This window comes from Stegodyphus dumicola, chromosome 4 (assembly GCF_044657685.1).
Source record: "Stegodyphus dumicola isolate Sdum_Otavi_A_Nest chromosome 4, ASM4465768v1".
NCBI lineage: Eukaryota > Metazoa > Arthropoda > Arachnida > Araneae > Eresidae > Stegodyphus > Stegodyphus dumicola.
In genome coordinates, this window is record NC_140771.1 from 119,506,568 (window position 1) to 119,525,908 (window position 19,341).

At 32.9% G+C, this 19,341-nt stretch overlaps 1 protein-coding gene across 1 annotated transcript in view; it reads right to left on the bottom strand.

The window, feature by feature from the left end:
• Positions 1-1,073: 1,073 nt before the first annotated feature.
• LOC118205638 (uncharacterized) overlaps positions 1,074-19,341 on the bottom strand; it is a 76,905-nt gene continuing 58,637 nt past the window's right edge. The window contains exon 5 of the mRNA XM_085815389.1: positions 1,074-1,506. Within this exon, the coding sequence (XP_085671515.1) occupies positions 1,263-1,506 (244 nt within the window). The 3' untranslated portion in view covers positions 1,074-1,262. The remainder of the gene's footprint in view (positions 1,507-19,341) is intronic.

The window sequence follows — 19,341 nt, forward strand, 5'->3', positions numbered from 1 at the left end:
AGAAGTTAAACCTACCACGGACATGTCTGCTGAGACCTCTTATACACAGTTGGATAGCTAGATTTGTCTGCCCCATATCACTATCAACTAATCAACTCACTCACTTAAGGATTTGATGAAAGTTTCGGATGTCTTCCAAGATAAGCCAAATTCATTAAAAGTTATCCACGGAAGAAACACACCGAAGCAAATGGTTGCCTGTTTCTTCAGCATTACCTGTTATGTAGCGACAGTGGCATTACAACAATGCAGGACAGTCAATTCCTAATGGTACACTACCACTTGTTTGCCATAGGAAAAATTCGAAAAAAGGCAGAGGCAAATCATTTTTCAAGACAATGTGAGCTCTCACACATCAGCTAAAATCACAATAAAGGAATTTTTCATGGGCCAAAACATCGAATTGATGGTTCATCCACCTTACAGCCCTGATTTGGCATACAATGACATTTTTTTATTCCTGCACATCAAAAATAAATTACATGGTCAGCGATTTTCAACACCTTAAGAAGCAGTTGATGCATTCAAAAATGCATGTTTCGGAGCTATCTCAATTGGAGTCATAAAAGTACTTCAAAAATTGGTTCAAACAAGTGCAAAAGTTATTGATTTTCATGGAGAATATTTTGAAAAACAATAAAACCAATTTCGATTGTAAACGTTTTTTTTTCATTACTAGACCAAAAATATAAATAGCAACCCTCGTAACCACAGACTTGCTCTATTGCAGGTAATGTATGGAATTTGTTTTACCATCTAATGTTGGCCAAACTAAATGTCACTGGCTATTTGATATTACTTTTGAGGAAAGCAGGGAAGTTATTTAGCACCAGCTTAAACAAGGACAAACAATTCCACTTTGCAGTTTAACCTCATTCATAAGTAAAAGATTTAGAGAAATAATTATTAAATTAGATGCGAGATTGCTAGAAGGGGAGAAAATATACGAACAGATTTTTGTGCCAAATTTCAAGAATTTTAAATAATATGGTTTATAGCAAGAAAACCTATAACAAGAGAGAAATGTTTTTACTGATAAGTTTGGAAAGTAGGAAAATTTATAAATATAAACAAATATTTACAGTAATTTAATTGTGAAACACATCAAATGTAATAAATTATACAAATTTAAATCATATATACAATTCATCTGTAATGAATGCAAAAAATAAATATATGAATCATTTTTCATGATATATATGTGGGAAAGCTTATCAGTTGATGAAAATAGATTACTTTTGACATATAAAAACTTGGATTTCTTAGCTAATTTCTTCTTCAAAATGATTAACAATTGTAAGAAATGTTCCATCAACATCATAACATTCATATGTCCATGGACGTTTCTGGCGGCATTCAGGACCGCATTTTCTAGAATTACAGTTTGAGCATTTTGAGAAACATCCAGAACAGTTCCTGTTCAAACAATCACATAAATCTAACTGGCATTTCTTGTTAATACCATATGAATCATCCTTAGAATTACGATAATCGCTTTGCTTTGATCTGAAAGAATTCAAATGAATTTTACTACTTAATAATTATATTAAATCCTTCAAAAATGATCAATAATCCTCAATAATGATTGAAAATACTAAAAACAATAATAATAAATACAAATAAACAGCTTCAGATAAAACCCAATGAATTTACGATTTAAATTAATAAACCTCATAATTTCACACGAATACATTTAAAAATTTTTTAAATCAAAAGTTTTCTACAGCATCAAAATTAAAATATAAAGTTTCTTCAAATTAGCAAACAGGGAACAGTCCACCACATAATGTATTACAATGCATTTACAAATTGTACAGTATTCATTATCTTGTAATTTAAATCTATGAAAAAAGCAAGGGGAAAAAATTCATAATTTTTAATTCCTGCAAATAATGTTAAAAGTTGGATATGAGCTAATTCTGATGCCTGATAGTACTATTTTCTAAAATACAAATTCTATAGGATTCTGAGAATATGATTTTACTTTTTGGTAAAAAAAAAAAAAAAGCATAGACCAATACTTTTCTACAATCTGCATGCTCATCTTTGAATCTTTTAATATCAGAAACCTATTTATTTTATCTTTAATTATGTACAGATGCAAACACTTTGCACTTTAGATCTTGCAATTTTTACCAAACTGATTTTTTTTTTTATATAATTTAAAAATACCAAAACATGAACATAAGCATTGTTTGAAACATTTCTGTAACTGGCTATGAGCAGCATATGTGAAAATAATGGTAAGATAATGTTAGTTTGGTACATTTATCTTTACCATATTGGCAACACCAAGTTCTATTCTCTGTGTGCGAGCTATGGATGTCAATGTAATGTTGTGCACGTGTTGTTAAGTTTCAATAAAAAATGTGAAAAGATACGTTTCTTATTTTTCGACTTGCTTCTTCATATGATATCGATTTATTTAACATGGTAGCAGTTCTCGTGGTTTGTGAATATGAATGAAGAATTTAGTAGTTATAATTTGTTTTAAAAGTTACCGGTACTAGCGTAAAAATGGCATGTACAAGAAGCAGCGATATCGGCATACCACTATTTGATGGTTCGGACTATTTTAATTGGAAAGTGTGTATGATGAAATTTCTTCAATTTAAAAAGTGTAAAGATGTGGTTCAGCGAAAAGTCAGTGAAAATGATGACGTGGAAAAATGGGAAGAAAAGGATATCCAAGCTACAAATTACATTTATGGCGCCATAACAAACAAGCAATTGGAATATATTCACGAGTGTGAGACTGCATTTGCTATAATTACGAAATTTGATGCAATGTATTTAAAAACTTCAACATATCTACAAATTCTTTGTCGAAATAACTTAGAATGTGTTAAACTGAAAAATTATCCTGATGTAAATATATTTTTCAATGATTTTGAGAAGTATGTGAACGAACTGAAACATGCCGGCGCCACTGTGACGGAACAAGAAAAATTGAACTACATGCTAAAAGCATTACTTTCAAATTACAGTCACATTTGTGACTTGATAGATGTATTACCAGAGAAGGACAGAACAGTCGATTACCTAAAGAGCAAAATCAAATCAAAATTACTTGAAGAGAAAAATGATTATGAAGATTGTGCACCAGCAGAAAAATCAAATGTGTTCAAAATCGAAACAAGTAAATCGGGTCCACAAGGGAATGTCTGTTATAATTGTGGAAAACCTGGTCACATTAAAAAGAATTGTTGGCATGTCCATCAAAGGAACTATCGTGGTAATGGCTCCACTAATTATCGCGGTCGAAGTTCTTCAAACAATCGAGGACGTAGTCGTGCTTTTAGTGGACATCGTGAACGTGGAGCATACTCTAACCAGAGAATAAACACTCATCAAGGCAATAGTTTTCACACCACTGTTATTGAAAGTAACATGACAAGTTCCAGTGCAAATACTGTGATGAATAAAAATGAAATCGACTGGTTACTGGATAGCGGATGCACAGACCCCATTATAAACAGCGATGAATATTTTAAAGAGCAAGTCACTTTGAAGGATCCTATTCAAGTGAAAGTTGGTGACGGAAGGATTTTGAAAGCTACAAAGGTTGGCAATATAATAGTTTCTTTTCCTGCATATAACTCTGAATCTATCGTAACATTGAAGAATGTATTTTATGTAAAAGAAATGAAAGCAAATTTATTAAGTTATTCGAAGATTACTGATAATCATAAAATAGCTTCAAAAGAAAAGTTTTCTAAAATATATGATGTCAATGGTTTATTAGTAGCAGTAGCAAAGAAAGAAGAAAGATTATATAAAGTAAAGAGTTATGTTAAAAATAGTAAAATATTTGCAAATTTGACCAACAATAAGTTAACGTTAAAAGAAAAATTGCACCATTCATTTGGACATGTAAATTTTAAATATCTGGATATTATGTGCAAAGATCAGCTATTAGAAGGAATCCCTAAAGAAATAGAAACTGAATATATGAAGTATGCCATATGTATTGAAAATAAAATGCACAATTTACCATTCAAGAATAATAGAAGAAAAGCAGAAGATATTCTGGAGATTATACATACAGATGTAAATGGACCTCACAGAACAAGTGGATGTAATGGTGAGAAATACTTTGTGAGTTTTATTGATGATTATAGCAAGTTGGCAAAAATTTATTGTATCAAATCTAAGGATCAAGTCTCTGATTGCTTAATTGAATATGTAAATGAAATTCAAAATTTAACAGGGAAGACTATCAAAGAACTAAGATGTGATAATGGTAGTGAATATATGAATAGCAAGATATACAAATTTGCAAGAGAAAAAGGTTTCAAGATAAAGTCATGCCCACCATATGTACATGAATTAAATGGTACTGCTGAGCATTACAATAGAACTATAATGGATATGGCAAGATGTCATTTAGCCGAAGCAAAAGTTGACAGACGTTACTGGCCTGAAGTAATTAAAGCAGCTGCTTATTTGAAAAACAAGACATTAACAAATACTGTTGTAAAGAAGACACCATATGAAATATTTTTCAATAGGAAACCATCTGCTAATGAATTGAAATTATACGGAAGTAGAGTGTATGTAAGAATACCAGAAGAAAAGAGAAAGTCTTAAGTGGGATAAAAAGGCTGAATTTGGAATTTTACTTGGGTATACAGAAGTTGGATATAGAGTTTTGATGAATAACAGAATAATAGTTGCCAGGCATGTTGACATTATTGAAGAAGACATAATGTGTGTAGGTTGTGATGATGAAGATAATAATGATGATACAAATAAGAAGAATGAACCTCAAGAAGTGTCATGTGAATCAAGTGATGATAACTGTAAGGACAGTGTGATAAATGAAGATGAAACAAAAAGTGGAATGAGACCAAGAAGGCAAATCAAACCACCAGTTTGATTTCATGAAGAATTCGGGTACTACTGTGTCAGTGCAAATTTTTGTGATGCTACAGTTCCAGGTAACTTTGAGGAGGCGACAACATGCAGTGAGGCTGGACATTGGAAAGAGGCAATGGACAGTGAAATGAACAGTCTTGTTAAAAATAACACTTGGACACTAGTGACTAAACCAGAGGATAAAGCAATTCTAGATGTGAAGTGGGTATTCAAAAGAAAACCAGGTAATTTTTTTAAAGCTATATTAGTAGTTCGAGGTTTCCAGCAAAACAATAGTATTGAGGATACTTACTCCCCTGTCATTAAGATGCAAACCTTAAAATTGTTACTTTCATATTCTTATCAGTATAATTTAAATATTCATCAAATGGATGTTGAGACTGCCTTTTTAAATGGTTATGTTGTGTCTGAGATTTATGTTAAACAACCACAAGGCTATAATGATAATTCAAATAGAGTGTATAAATTAAAGAAAGCACTATATGGGTTGAAGAAAGCCCTCGTGCTTGGTATGGGTGTTTTAACGAGTATATTGAGAGTTTAGGATTTCATAGAAGTAAATATGATTATTGTCTTTATGTAAAATCTGAAAATGATGTATTTGTATATATTCTTTTATTTGTTGATGATTTGTTGATATGTCGCAGAGATACTCAAGTAATTAATGATATTAAGGAACAACTACATAATAAATTTAAAATGAAAGATTTAAATAAAGTAAAAAGCTACATTGGAATTGATATTGAATATGATAATGAGAAAAGTAATATCTTAACACTGAGTCAGGAAAATTATATTGAATCTTTAGCTAAACTGTATGGTATTGAAAATTCAAAAGCTTTATGATACACCAATGGAGACTAATCTTAAACTAAGCCAATCTAATTTAAATCAAAATGTCAAATATAGAAATCTAATAGGAGCACTCTTGTAGTATATTAGTCATGGTACTAGACCAGACATATCTTTCAGCATAAATTATTCAAGTAGATTTCAAAATTGTTATGATGAGACACATTTCAAATATGCTTTGAGAGTTTTGAAGTATTTGTACTTAACAAAACATCTAAAATTAACTTATAGTAAAAATCTTAAAACTGATATTATGAATTGTTATGTTGATGCTGATTGGGCAGGTGATATTGTTGACAGAAAGTCAATTACTGGGTTTGTTATTGAATTATTTGGTAATCCAATTTACTGGAAATCCAAAAAGCAAAGTTGTGTGACAAAATCTTCCACTTTTACTGAATATATTGCTCTATCTGAGGCTGTGACAGAAATTAATTTCTTGAAAAATGTTGTGAATGATGTTTTTGCTGATATAACTCACCCCATTATAATTTATGAAGATAATTCAGGAGCTTTGGCCATTGCTAATTATGGAACTTCACTAAAAATTCAAAACACATAGAAGTTCATTATCATTATGTTCACGAAAATGTTCAAAATGGAGTAATTGAAATTGTAAAGATTGATTCAGAATCAAATATTGCAGATATCTTTACTAAGTCTTTAGGAAAGATTAAATTTATGAAATTCAGAGAAGGTTTGAAAGTGAAATAAATTTTGTATACTGTTTATATAAGTGATGTTTATTTAAATATTTTTGCTTGAAATGAAATAGATTTTTGTAATGTCTTTATGTAAATTAAATTGTGTTTAACTTTGATTTTAACATTTAAGTTAATGAAAGAAACTTTTTTAAAAATAATTTGTGTTGAATGTTATTGTTTATATCTATGCTTAATTGTAAATGGTAAAGATGAAAAAGTTGCTTATACCTATGTTTATTTGTAATCAGTACATATAAATGTAAGGAGGCATGTTAGTTTGGTACATTTATCTTTACCATATTGGCAACACCAAGTTCTATTCTCTGTGTGCGAGCTATGGATGCCGATGTAATGTTGTGCACGTGTTGTTAAGTTTCAATAAAAAATGTGAAAAGATACGTTTCTTATTTTTCGACTTGCTTCTTCATATGATATCGATTTATTTAACAGATAAGGACTTCAACGGACATGATGTGTGTGTATCAATACATACGAAATTTCCGATAATAATCATACACACACTTTTGCAAAAAAATCGAAGCACCATGAAGGAAGTGGTTGTTTTTGATGAAACTAAATATGTGTATCCCTCATACACAAGTAATAAAATGATTAAAAGATCAAGGTAGTACCTGTTCACGGCTCACAATCACCCACTGTTCAAATTAGTAGTTGGTTGAACCGCCCCTGGCGGCAATGCATGCTTTAATTCGTCGAGGCAAGGAGTGGTAAAGGTTCCTAATGTCATCCTGTGACACATTGTGCCAGGCATTCATCAGTAGTTGCTCCAGATCTGTGATATCTTGTGGTGCCCGAATCTGGCAGCCTACTATATATACCCCAGACTTCTCGATTGGTGAAAGGTCTGGTAACCTTGCTGGCCAAGAAAGAGTATCAACCGCACGGAGACAGTCCAGAGATATGCGAGCGGTATGTGGCCTCGCATTACCTTGTGCAGGATTGGCTGCAGGATGGTATTAACATATCGTTGAGCTGTTAAAGATGTACAGAGGATGACAAAAGATGACCTGCTGTCATAAGATATAGTGCCCCACACCAGGGGTTATAGCTGTAAAACAAAGGCCGATTGGGACTTCTGGCCGTGTCCTCTCCACACTCCACCAATGTTGTGGGGTCAAAGGCAAATGTCTTAAAGGCCTCTGTGAGCGTAACTCCACCTCAAACAAGTGCTGCAAGATGGTGGACGGCACCACACAGGTATATATGTAGTTGTAGTGTGTTGAATAGTCGAATTATCAAAATTTAATAACCACCTTACTTCGAAATATAACAATTAAAATGATATATATTTGATTAAAAATTGGTTACCATTTTAATTATCAAAATTTAAGTTATAATATTTTAATTCTAAAATTTAGTGCGAAATTTGTGCCTGTTTAAGAGAAATCAATTTCTTTGTGTCTGGACTCATTTCACTTAGTTTTAAAAGCGTAAATTAGAATCTACATTTTATTTTGTTCTATATTTATTTTTTAAAATATAGCATGGAAGAAAATTGTTGTTCACACATATAGGTTGTGCAAAAAGGCACAATAAATATTTAATAGCTTTATTTGAAATGCTTCTAAATTCTTTTTTACAACCAAGCCAAACGTTACCAAGTGCCAGTTAGAGTTCGATCACAGGAAATTTCTATCAATTGTTCTTTTTCTTCACGATATAAAATTTTAGTTATATTTGAACAAAATGGATTTCTAATCCAATTTTCCTTTTCATAATCCTCAGGAAAATAAGTGTTGAAATTATTTATCAATGAAAAACAATAATTTTTAATCTTGATGCTAATTTTTCTATTTTCATATTGTTTTCGGTTAGATAATTTTCTAAAAGTGACAAAAAGCTTAAAATATCATTATCCAATTCTTTGATTATTAACTCATGTTTTTTTATCATTGCCTTTATTTTATCTCTGACAGTAAACAAATTAACATTTTGTTCTTATAATCCTAAATTTAATTTTTCAAAAATATCAGCTAAACATGCCAACCATAATTCACTAAATAAACATTTTTGCAATTCAAATTTTGAATCACAGATGTAAATTTGAATTTCTGATCGATGTTCAAAAAGACGATTTAAAAACTTTGCCTCTGGATAACCCCCTTACTTCGAAATATAACAAAAGCATTTCGCGTTCACTGCCCATCTCTTGGCATAAAATCGTAAACATTCTTGAATTTAAAGCTCGGCTTTTAATAACATTAACAATTTTCACAGCTTGATTTAAAACGATTTTCAGACTTTCAGGGATTGTTTTCGTTACTAAAGCTTCACGATGATCGTAAACATTCTTGAATTTAAAGCTCGGCTTTTAATAACATTAACAATTTTCACAGCTTGATTTAAAACGATTTTCAGACTTTCAGGGATTGTTTTCGCTACTAAAGCTTCACGATGTATGGGGCAGTGAGTAAATTTTATTTCAGATGCGATTTTCTTTATTTGATAAATCACTTCAGAATGTTTTCTTATTAAAGCCTGAGCTTCATCACTGCATACGGCAATACTTATTCCAAGGAATATCATTCTCAGACATAAAATTGATAATTACTTTGAAAATTTCATTTGCTCTATCATGAAGAGATTCACAAAATAAATGCTCTTCAGCAATTCATTTATCTTCTTCGAAACGTATGTAAACTGATAATTTAAAAAAGTTCGTTACATCAGCACTTTCAGCCAATTGCAATGCGAATACTCACTGTGTTTTCTTTTTTGAATATATGTCTCTTTTATGGAATCTGCGATTTCACGAATTCGTCGATTTAACTATATCATTTGATAATGGGATATTATTAAACTCATCAGCCGCTTTTTCATTGAATAATGTTAAAACGATATCTTTAGGTGCTGGTAATGTAAGGTTGTCTTCAATACTGTGAGCCCACCGAGTCTTAATAATTCTTAAGCTTACCAGGTAACTAGCTTCCAAAACTTTTTTCTCTTGAAGTAACAAAACCTTTCATTACTTGTTTGTTATTTTTGAACTTCAATAATTTCCTCTTAAAAATATTCTTTAGATTTATTCTTTAAATTGGCATGCTTAGATGTCTTTTAAGAAATGATGGTTTCATACTTGAATAATTATTCACCGCAAACAACACATTGAGGCTGAGGGTCCATTTCATTTCCATTCCAAGTAAATCCAAATGATAAATAGCTTTCATTATATTTTATAGAAACAATTTTTCTTTTCAATTTTCTTATTGCTATTTGATTGTCCTGGATCCTAGCCAATCAAAGCCATTTTTCCATTTTGAAAATCTAGGTTTGTTTTATTATTTTTTCACAAATATTTAAATGCACAATATATTATGAGTTCTTCAAAAACAGACGGCGATATTTTCAAATCGCATAGAAAAGTGAGGAATATAAAGAAAGAAGAAAAAATACCTGCTGTTAAAGACAACAAACCAACGTAAAAAATTTTTCTCATTGAAAATGGAACAATATGAGCAAAGAAATGCCGAAATAAAGTGTTGACATGCTAATAAATCGATAAACTCTAAGAGAATTAATGAGATACTATCATCTTTTTATAGGAGCTTACTTTTATTTCCTATTAAAATAAGTATCCATTTCTATCACTCCTTTTAAAAACATCATTTATGACAAATTTTGTTATGTCTACAGCAAAAAGAATATTTGTGAAACATACAAGATGAAAAAAACCACAAAAACTGCCATGCAGACAGATCATTCGCCTCTTGCTAAGAGGCTTGAACAAAGCTCAGATCGCATAAATTTACGATTGTTAGAGAAAAAAGTCAATCAGGATGTTGGGATTTTAAACTTTTAATTTAATAGTTAAAAATACTTTGCTTTTTTGCGTACCACTGGTTGAGAACATCCGGTTTAGATGGTATGCGTTAGTCAAAAGGTTGAGAACCGCTACTCTATATGAAACTGTAACTGCATCCAACCCTCATATGCCTTCCAGTGATTTCAAGAAACGGAAAATACTAGAGATTTCTTGGAAGTAGGGGGGGGAATTATATAATACTGGAGACCATTCTTCCTTCAGCATCATGCATAACTGAATAGTAATTCATCAAAAATATTCCAAATGCAACAAATACAACAGTTTACCATAAAGACGAACAGTACAGTACAGTTCAGACAAATTAAGCTCTTCGCTCTATATATCTTTAAACTAAAATGGCTCTGTGAACAGGTGCATTGTCATAATGAAAACAGAAAAGACCTAATCCAAAGTGGCGTCACTGTGCAGAATGTGTTTCTTGTTAATATCTTAAATAAATATTAGACTTCAAAAACCATGGATTTCTCTAATTTTAATTAGAGGGAAAAAATGGCCCCAAACCATTACAGCTCCCCACTTTCAAATTTCATTGTTATCACAATACATTCTTAAAATGACATCTATCACATCCAGACATGTCTGTCAAAATGCTAGGTTGCTAGATCATATCATCATTGCCAGGTTACTAGATATTCGAGACTCATCCCTTTGTAACATGTTCTCTTTCTGTTCCACAATCTTATGAAAAAATTGCAAGCACTGTTTCAAACCACATCTGTCATCTCTAGTTGTAATCAAATGACCCCCTCAATATGAATATATATATATATATATATATATATATATATAATGTTGTATGATTAGTATGTATTAATGCACTTAGTGCGAAATCGAGTTATTCTACTACTTGTGCAATTGCTGCAAAGTAAGTTAATAATAATCTATTTACTACAGAAATATTGATTATATTATCTCCTAAGATTAATTTTAGTAGAATTGTCTAAAAATAGTGAATCCATAGTAAGTAAAAACAATTTTCGGAATTAAACTTACTATGGATTCACTATTTTTAGACAATTCTACTAAAATTAATCTTAGGAGATAATATAATCAATATTTCTTTAGTAAATAAATTATATATATATATATATATATATATATATACTGAATTTTGACAGTGATATTTATTATTCAATGATATTTATTTCCGAACTGACAGAAAAGTCATTCATAATAAATGCTTAAGTTGTCTGGATATTTTATTTTATACAATTCTAATCTGTCATTTCTTGACCCTACTGAGTTGATGGTTCTGGTTTGGTATTTCCAAAAGTTCCACTTCATAAGAATACCACTCAGAATAGAACACATCATTTTACTGCATTTCCAATGCATCAAGCTTCAATCAGTTATATATAAAATGTCTCATATATATTAGTATGCAAATTTTAAGAAGGATTTTCAAATGTAACATCTTTCAGAAGTGTTCCACATCAACTCAAACCATACCATAGACCTCAAGATGTAGAAATATGGGAGAAGGGACCAAAACCATCCAAACAAGGAATAAAAAAGGCATTTTATGGAAAAGTTAGCTACAAGCACAACTGGAGAGAAGACAAACATCCATGTGACAAGGACCTGGCCAAAAAAAAAAAAAAAAAAAAAACTTTTAGAAGAGGGTATGAGCATGCCTGACTGGGATGCAGAAATTACAGTGTCTTTCCATGCTGAGAACAAGGATGTGAAACAGCTGTTGAAGCAACACGGTCCTTTTTTCTTGTAGCATAAATTTCAACAGCAAAATCACTGCTGGCAGCTGATCATATGCTGGCAAGTGTCTCCCGAGAAGGTCCCACATATATTCTATGGGATTTAGGTCCGAGGACCTTGCAGGTCAATTCATGCAATTAATATCATCACTCTCCAAGAGCTCTATGACAGTTAATGAATTATGAGGTGTAGCATCATCATCCATGAAGAGAAAATCCCGACCCACAGCACCTCAACCTCAAAACAAGAGCAGACACCACTGACTGAAACGTTTTGGAAGATGTGTCTGTGACGAACCTGCATTTATCCATGGCGGACCGTAGAGCAAGTACAAAACATCCGATGGTTCAGTTTTTCTAATGCTATTTATTATTCGTTATATTTACATATTTACAACTGTCCTATTGTTAGGCGGACTACCTTCACAGAAATCATGTTGCCTAATCAAACGACATTTCGTTTCTACTTACATGCATTGCGCTACTGCCAAGCAGCGCCCTCTACTTCTCTCTTTACAACACTCCTCACCTGTGAACTCTTTAAGTTCACACAAACCGAATATAAAATAAACCAGTATTTCTAAATCAAACACAACATTTGAATACTCTATAAACTACATCAAATTACAAATAACAATTAAGTAATGTTTAAGCACATTAAATCAACTTATAAAGTAATTTCTAAATAAGAAACATTATACTAAATCAAAATTCGCAATAATTATATAAACTAAACTACATTTAGCAAAAATCAATAAAGATATTCAGAAGATGATATATGTGCAAACAACAAATCAAATTATTACACTGTAACTCTTTACTACTAATTATGCACTTCAAGGTTGTACAGCAATTGTACTGGTCTCTTTAGATTACCTGTTTAAGTTTTAATGAGACACGAGCGAACCTGACCATCTCTGCCAGGATAAGTTTCTATTATCTTACCTAGTGTCCACAAATTCCTAGGTAAATGGTCGTCATGTACAAGGACTACGTCATTAACATTAAACTGACCAGACACTTTAGTAGGTGGACATAAATTCACAGATCTTAAAGAAAGCAAGTAATCCTTCCTCCACCTTTTCCAAAAGTGGTTTAACAAGGTTTGTTGATGTTTATACCTTTTGATCAAGGAATGTCTAGACCCAATAAAGTCTTCTCTGCACACTCTTGTAACTGGAAGAGAAAGTAAACGTTTACCAATTAAAAAATGAGCAGGAGTTAGCGGTGAGGGTTCTGAAGGGTCATTGTAGACATACGTTATGGGCCTTGAATTAATTATGGCTTCGATTTCTACGAAGACTGTTTCTAGCTCATTCAAACAGAGACTAGAACGTCCAACTATTTTCCTTAAACAAGTTTTGATCGTTCTAAAATGCCTTTCCCAGAACCCTCGCTACCATGCTCCTTTTTCCACAATAAACTTCCATGTTATACCGTGGGAAGAAAACAAATTTTGTACAGATGGATGTTGAATACACTTCCAAATTTTTCGCAACTCGAGATCAGCACATTTGAATGTCTTGGCATTGTCCGAATATATCGTTGAGCACAATCCACGACGAGAAATAAACCTGCGAAACGCAAGCATGAAATTCTCCACGCTCATAGAAGGGACAAGTTCTAGATGTAAAGCTCGAGTTGTAGCACATGTAAACAAAAGCAGATAATGTTTATTCTTGCTGTCCTTTGTAAAAAAGGGACCAACATAATCCAGCCCTGTTACAGAAAATGGAGATGATTGAAGAACACGATCAGGTGGTAAAGGAGCGGTTTCCTGTGTACTGGCACGCACCTTGTATCGTTTACACAAAAAGCACTTACTCAACGTGGACTTGACGAATTGGCATCCTTTTATGATCCAAAACTTTTCTCTAATATCGGCTAAGGTAGCTTCGACTCCAGCATGAAACAATTTGTTATGAGACTGAAAAATTACTAGTTCACTGTATCTATCTTTATAAGGTAACAGCCATGGGTGTTTTTCTTCGAAAGCAAAGTCCGAGAATTGAAGTCTGCCCTTTAAACGCAGAAGACCATGGGTATCCAATTCTGGGTTCAGTGAATAAATCGACAATGTGTTTTCTAAGCATTTTCCACTTGATAGATCTAGAATCTCTTTCGCAAAGTATTTTCGCTGTGTAACTTTTACCCAATAGAACTCAGCTTGCGAAATCTCAACAGAGCTTAATGGACCTTTGACTTTCACTGAATTTCGTTTTATATTGTTGGTAAACCGTATAACATAAGCCGTAATTCGATACACCTTCAGCAGCCTGCTGAATCGCGTTAACTGTAGTAATGCCGAAGATTCTACGTCTTGAACAGAAACATGAAGAGATGTTTGCATCCTTGCTTCGTTCTGAACGCTCTCCTTGTCGATGTTGGTCTGTTGATTTACTGGCCAAACACTTTCAGGTTGAGACAGCCAGCTAGGTCCCTGTAACCAAAGGGAACTTCTCACAAGGTTAAAGGCATTTTCTCCTCAAGATAAAAGGTCAGCAGGGTTTCCACTCCCACTGCAGTGAAACCAGCATTCAGAATCCGTGAAAGACTGAATATCAGAAACTCGGTTTGATACAAAGGGTTTCCAGTTTCTTGCACATCCCTTTATTCAGTAGATAGTTATTTGGCTATCACTCCAAAGAAACTTTTGATGACACAGTTCAGGAAACAGCTTTGTCAAATACATAGACAATTTGGAGGCTACTAAAGCAGCCATCAACTCCAAACGAGGTAAAGTCATAGTCTTGAGTGGAGCTACGCGACCCTTTGCGGTAATGAAACTGGTTTTATTATATAGCAAATAATGTTTTCTGAATCAAGGTATCTAAAGTATGCTACTGCGCCATACGCTTTAGGGCTAGCGTCAGCAAATACATGAAGGCTAACATTAGATTTTTCACTACTACCAAAATATTTTCTCGGTAGAGAAAAATCCCCCAACACCTGTAATTCAGCTTGCCAGCGACTCCAGTCCTTAATTATTTCTAATGGAAGGGTATCATCCCAGTCGACACCTAATGTCCAAATTTTTTGTAACAGAATTTTCATTTTCATCACAAAGGGTTGAAACACACCAATTGGATTGTAAACTTTGGCCACCCTTTAGAGAATAGTCCTTTTTGTGGCCTCAACACTGTCATGGGATAAATTTCCTAAAAATTCGCAATTCAATTTGATCTTATCTGCTTCAGAGTTCCAGATCATGCCCAAAAATTTTGACTCTTTAGCTGGTTCTATGTTATAACCTTTCCCAATCCACCAGGAATTAAGTTCCTCGGAATTTGACCTTAATTTTCTCAAATTCATCTCAGCGTCTTTAAAAATCTTAACCGCGTCTGAGGATAATCGACATGCATCTTCAATAGTGTCTGCACCGTAGTATAAATCTTCTACGTATAACAAGGAATCTAACATTTCATAACTTTCTGGATTTGTGCTTTTATATTTTTTAATGTGGAATTTTATCGTCATCGCTAAAATTGCTGGACTACAGCAAAGTCCGAATGGAAGACGTTTAAACCTTAAAAATTTATATTTTTCCTCACTATTCCCGAACCAAAGAAATTTTAAATATTCTTTATCCTTTCCTAAGATTCCTATAATTAAAAAGGCCTTAGCTAAATCTCCGCTGAAAGCAATTTCATATTTCCAAAATTTTAAAATTATGTCCAAAACCACGAGGATCAAACTAGGTCCAATGACTAAAAAATCATTTAAGGACTTTACACCTTTAGTTCTAGAAGAGCTCGCGTCATAAACAATCCTACACCTTGTGGTTTCCTTAGGTTTTATTATTTTCCTGTACGGCATAAAATACGATGCCTCCGTTATTTCCTGTGAACACTTCTCAACTATACCCTCCTTCATTTGCTCTTCAATTACGGATTTATACTGCTGATAAATCTCAGGATTTCTAATAAGTCTATTTTTAAGACTTTCAAATAGTCTTAATGCGACTCCGAAATTATTTTCTAACTGCCCTGCTTCTGATTTCCATAATAAGCTGACATAGTATCTATTACCTTTTACCCGTATTTCCTTTTCAAAGCTATGAATCATTTCTCTCACCTCGTTAGAAATCGCTGAGTTATCGGTAAGGCCCATCAAATCTAAAGTCCACAACGATCTCAATGAATCAGTTATGCAAGAAGAAAGGTTTACTAGTGCCGTGTTTTGAGATACTATTTCGCTCTCTTTATCTTGAAGGCCAACTGGGACCCATCCAAACATAGTAGAAATCGCATAAATTTCCTTTCCTAATTGAATCTTTTCCCCCCTTACCATCTTCCGGTAATAATCCACACCTATTAGAATTCCAACGCTTCTTTTACATAAACAAGCGATTCGCAATCCGCACTCATTCATCATTTTTAGTGTTTGTTTTGACGGCGTGGTCGTATGCGCAGCCGTAATGGCGTCAGTGACGAGACAGCTGATTTTTATTTTGTTCTTTTGCTTCGCATCCGAAACACAGAATTCGACAACCTTATAGGTTTTAGGTACTGCGTATTTCATTCCGAAAGAATAAATAGACAATGTTTCTTCTCCAAATTTTAAGTTTAATTTCTTAACTACACTAATATGAACAAAACTTCGTGTAGCACCACAATCGAAAATTAAATTAGTTAACTCTGACTTTCCATCATAATGAGCTAACACTGAACAGGTTTGCAATAAAGCATTTTTCTTCAATGATTTATCACAAGGAACAACAGAAAGCATGTGTTCTTTTGGGGAGTTTTGTGTTTCATCTACTGAATTATCTCGCGAGCTTTCGCACAATTCTTTTATGTTTTGATTTGAAGCCGTTTGCGCTTTGTTACGATTTGAACTACTCGTACATAGTGATTCATGATGCGACTTAAACACGCATTTTAAGCAGTTAGTTTTATTTCTACACGATTTCCAAATGTGATATTTTCGAAAACAAATAAAGCATCTATTTTCAGTACGTAACTTACACAATTTTTCTTTAATGCTTTTATCACAAGAAAATGAATTATGGGACTTTTCGCAGAAGATGCGTGCACGATTATCAACAGCATTGAAACTGGCAGCCGTAAGTACATTTCTGTGATTTTTTTTATAATCAGACTTAGCATGTTCGAAACGTGGAGGCAAGGTATTTCTTTTATCTCGCGTCAATAAACTCGACGCTTCACGACATTCAATTTCCCGCTTTATGAAGACCAACAAGTCTGAAACGTTAATTTCTTCATTTGGGTTTTTCCTTCGATTACATTCCAGAACGAATTCTTCTGGAATAGCTTTTAACAACACAGGTATTAATAACTGACCAAATGAACCTTTCGTAACTCCTTGCGCTTCCAAATTCCGAACTGCAATTTCGATTTCATCATATAACCTACGTAAAGCTTTAATATTATTTGAATTCCTTACTGGTTCTAAATTTAATAGTTTGTTCATGAATTGACTAATTATTATTTCTTTTTTACCAAATCTATCCTTCAAAGTTTTTATACTCTCATCGTAATTTTTTGCATTTAATTCTAATGAAGATACTACATTACTCGCGGCACCTGTAAGTAATGTTTTCAAGTATTCGAATTTTTCTATCTTACTAAGACTTTCGTTTTTGTCTATAGTGCTTTCGTAACTGTTCCAAAACTCCGTAAATTTTTCAGGATCACCTGAATATTTCTCTAAAATTAGTTTTGGAAGTTTTACCGTACTTTGTACATTTTGCAGTCTAACCAAGTTTTGTTCAGGATCTTTAATACTTATTTTATCCTCTTCCAACATTCGATTAATTCGTTTAATAGCTCGAGAACATTTTTCCTGATATTCCTCAGAACTAACTACATCCGCTTCTAGAGAATCTATTTCAATTACGGAATGAATTGCCTCGTCTAATTCTTTCAAATTACTTTTCTTTTCTATTAATAATTCATACACTTCACATAATTCAACTGTATCTTTCTTTCCTAAGCTATCCTCGACTTTCTTTAGTAGTTTAGATACTACTGTTCTCAATGCGGTTCTCTTTCGTTTTAATCTATCTAGTTCTGCCATTATTTCGCGTTAATACACAAATGTACCTAAGACTGCAAATTATCAAAATTCAAATCAAACACGTTCAGAATTTAATAATAATCATGCTCTTACCTAGGGCATGGTCTGGACACATACTTCCTCGTGAAGTTCACTTTAACAAATCCAAACTTTCCGTAAGATGCACCATTGTGACGAACCTGCATTTATCCATGGCGGCCCGTAGAGCAAGTACAAAACATCCGATGGTTCAGTTTTTCTAATGCTATTTATTATTCGTTATATTTACATATTTACAACTGTCTTATTGTTAGGCGGACTACCTTCACAGAAATCATGTTGCCTAATCAAACGACATTTCGTTTCTACTTACATGCATTGCACTACTGCCAAGCAGCGCCCTCTACTTCTCTCTTTACTACAGTGTCAGTCAGCATGCATGATACCACCCCAAATGAGAACACTGCCACTTCCTAAATAGTCCCTTTCAATGATGTTGGAAGGGTGATTGCATGTTGCCTTCTTTCTCCAGATGTGTATATGTCCAGAATCGCTCATCATATTAAAGTGGCTCTCTCCCCAAAGAGCATTAAACTCACTCCTATTGTATCCAGTTCTTAATGGCATCTCCGATGAGCAGGAATTTATGGCACATGCCGTACTAGTTACATACAGACCATACTTGTCATGTTAAAATGTTATATTCGACATTCAGTAGTCTAATTCAGAAGTCAATCAATGTCATTAAGTTCTTCCTCTTTTAATTCTTCAAGGAAATTTTTGAACTGTCGATGATCTTTTGCATTGGTTCGAATGTAATTTACAATGTGTAACGCTGTTTTCATAACATCAGGATATTTTAAATATTTTGTAATGAGATGTTCTCGGTGAATTATGCAGTGAATCAGTATGAAGTGTGGAATTTGAGAATCATCTCTTAAAAGCATAATAAGACTAATTTTTTTACTCAGCATTGCTGGAGCTCCATCAGTTACAATGCTTACAAGTTTATTAAAAGGTACATCAAAAAGCTGAATGCACTACAGTTCTTCAAATCATTTATTAAATTATATTTAAGAAATGTATTAATTGCAGTTATGCGTCTCGATGTGGGAATTTGTGAAACAATTTTGTGCAATGCTGCATTATTTGGATCTAAAACTTTAAGTACATCTTTCAAGTTTTCCAAGTTAACAAAATCGGCCTCATTATTAGCTTGATTGCTAAAGGTCATCAAAATTGACTGTTGTGTATTTAAACTTGATTATTTAAACTTGATTTTAAAGAAGCAAGTTTATCTGATCTTAATTTGGAATTTGGTGGATACTGATTC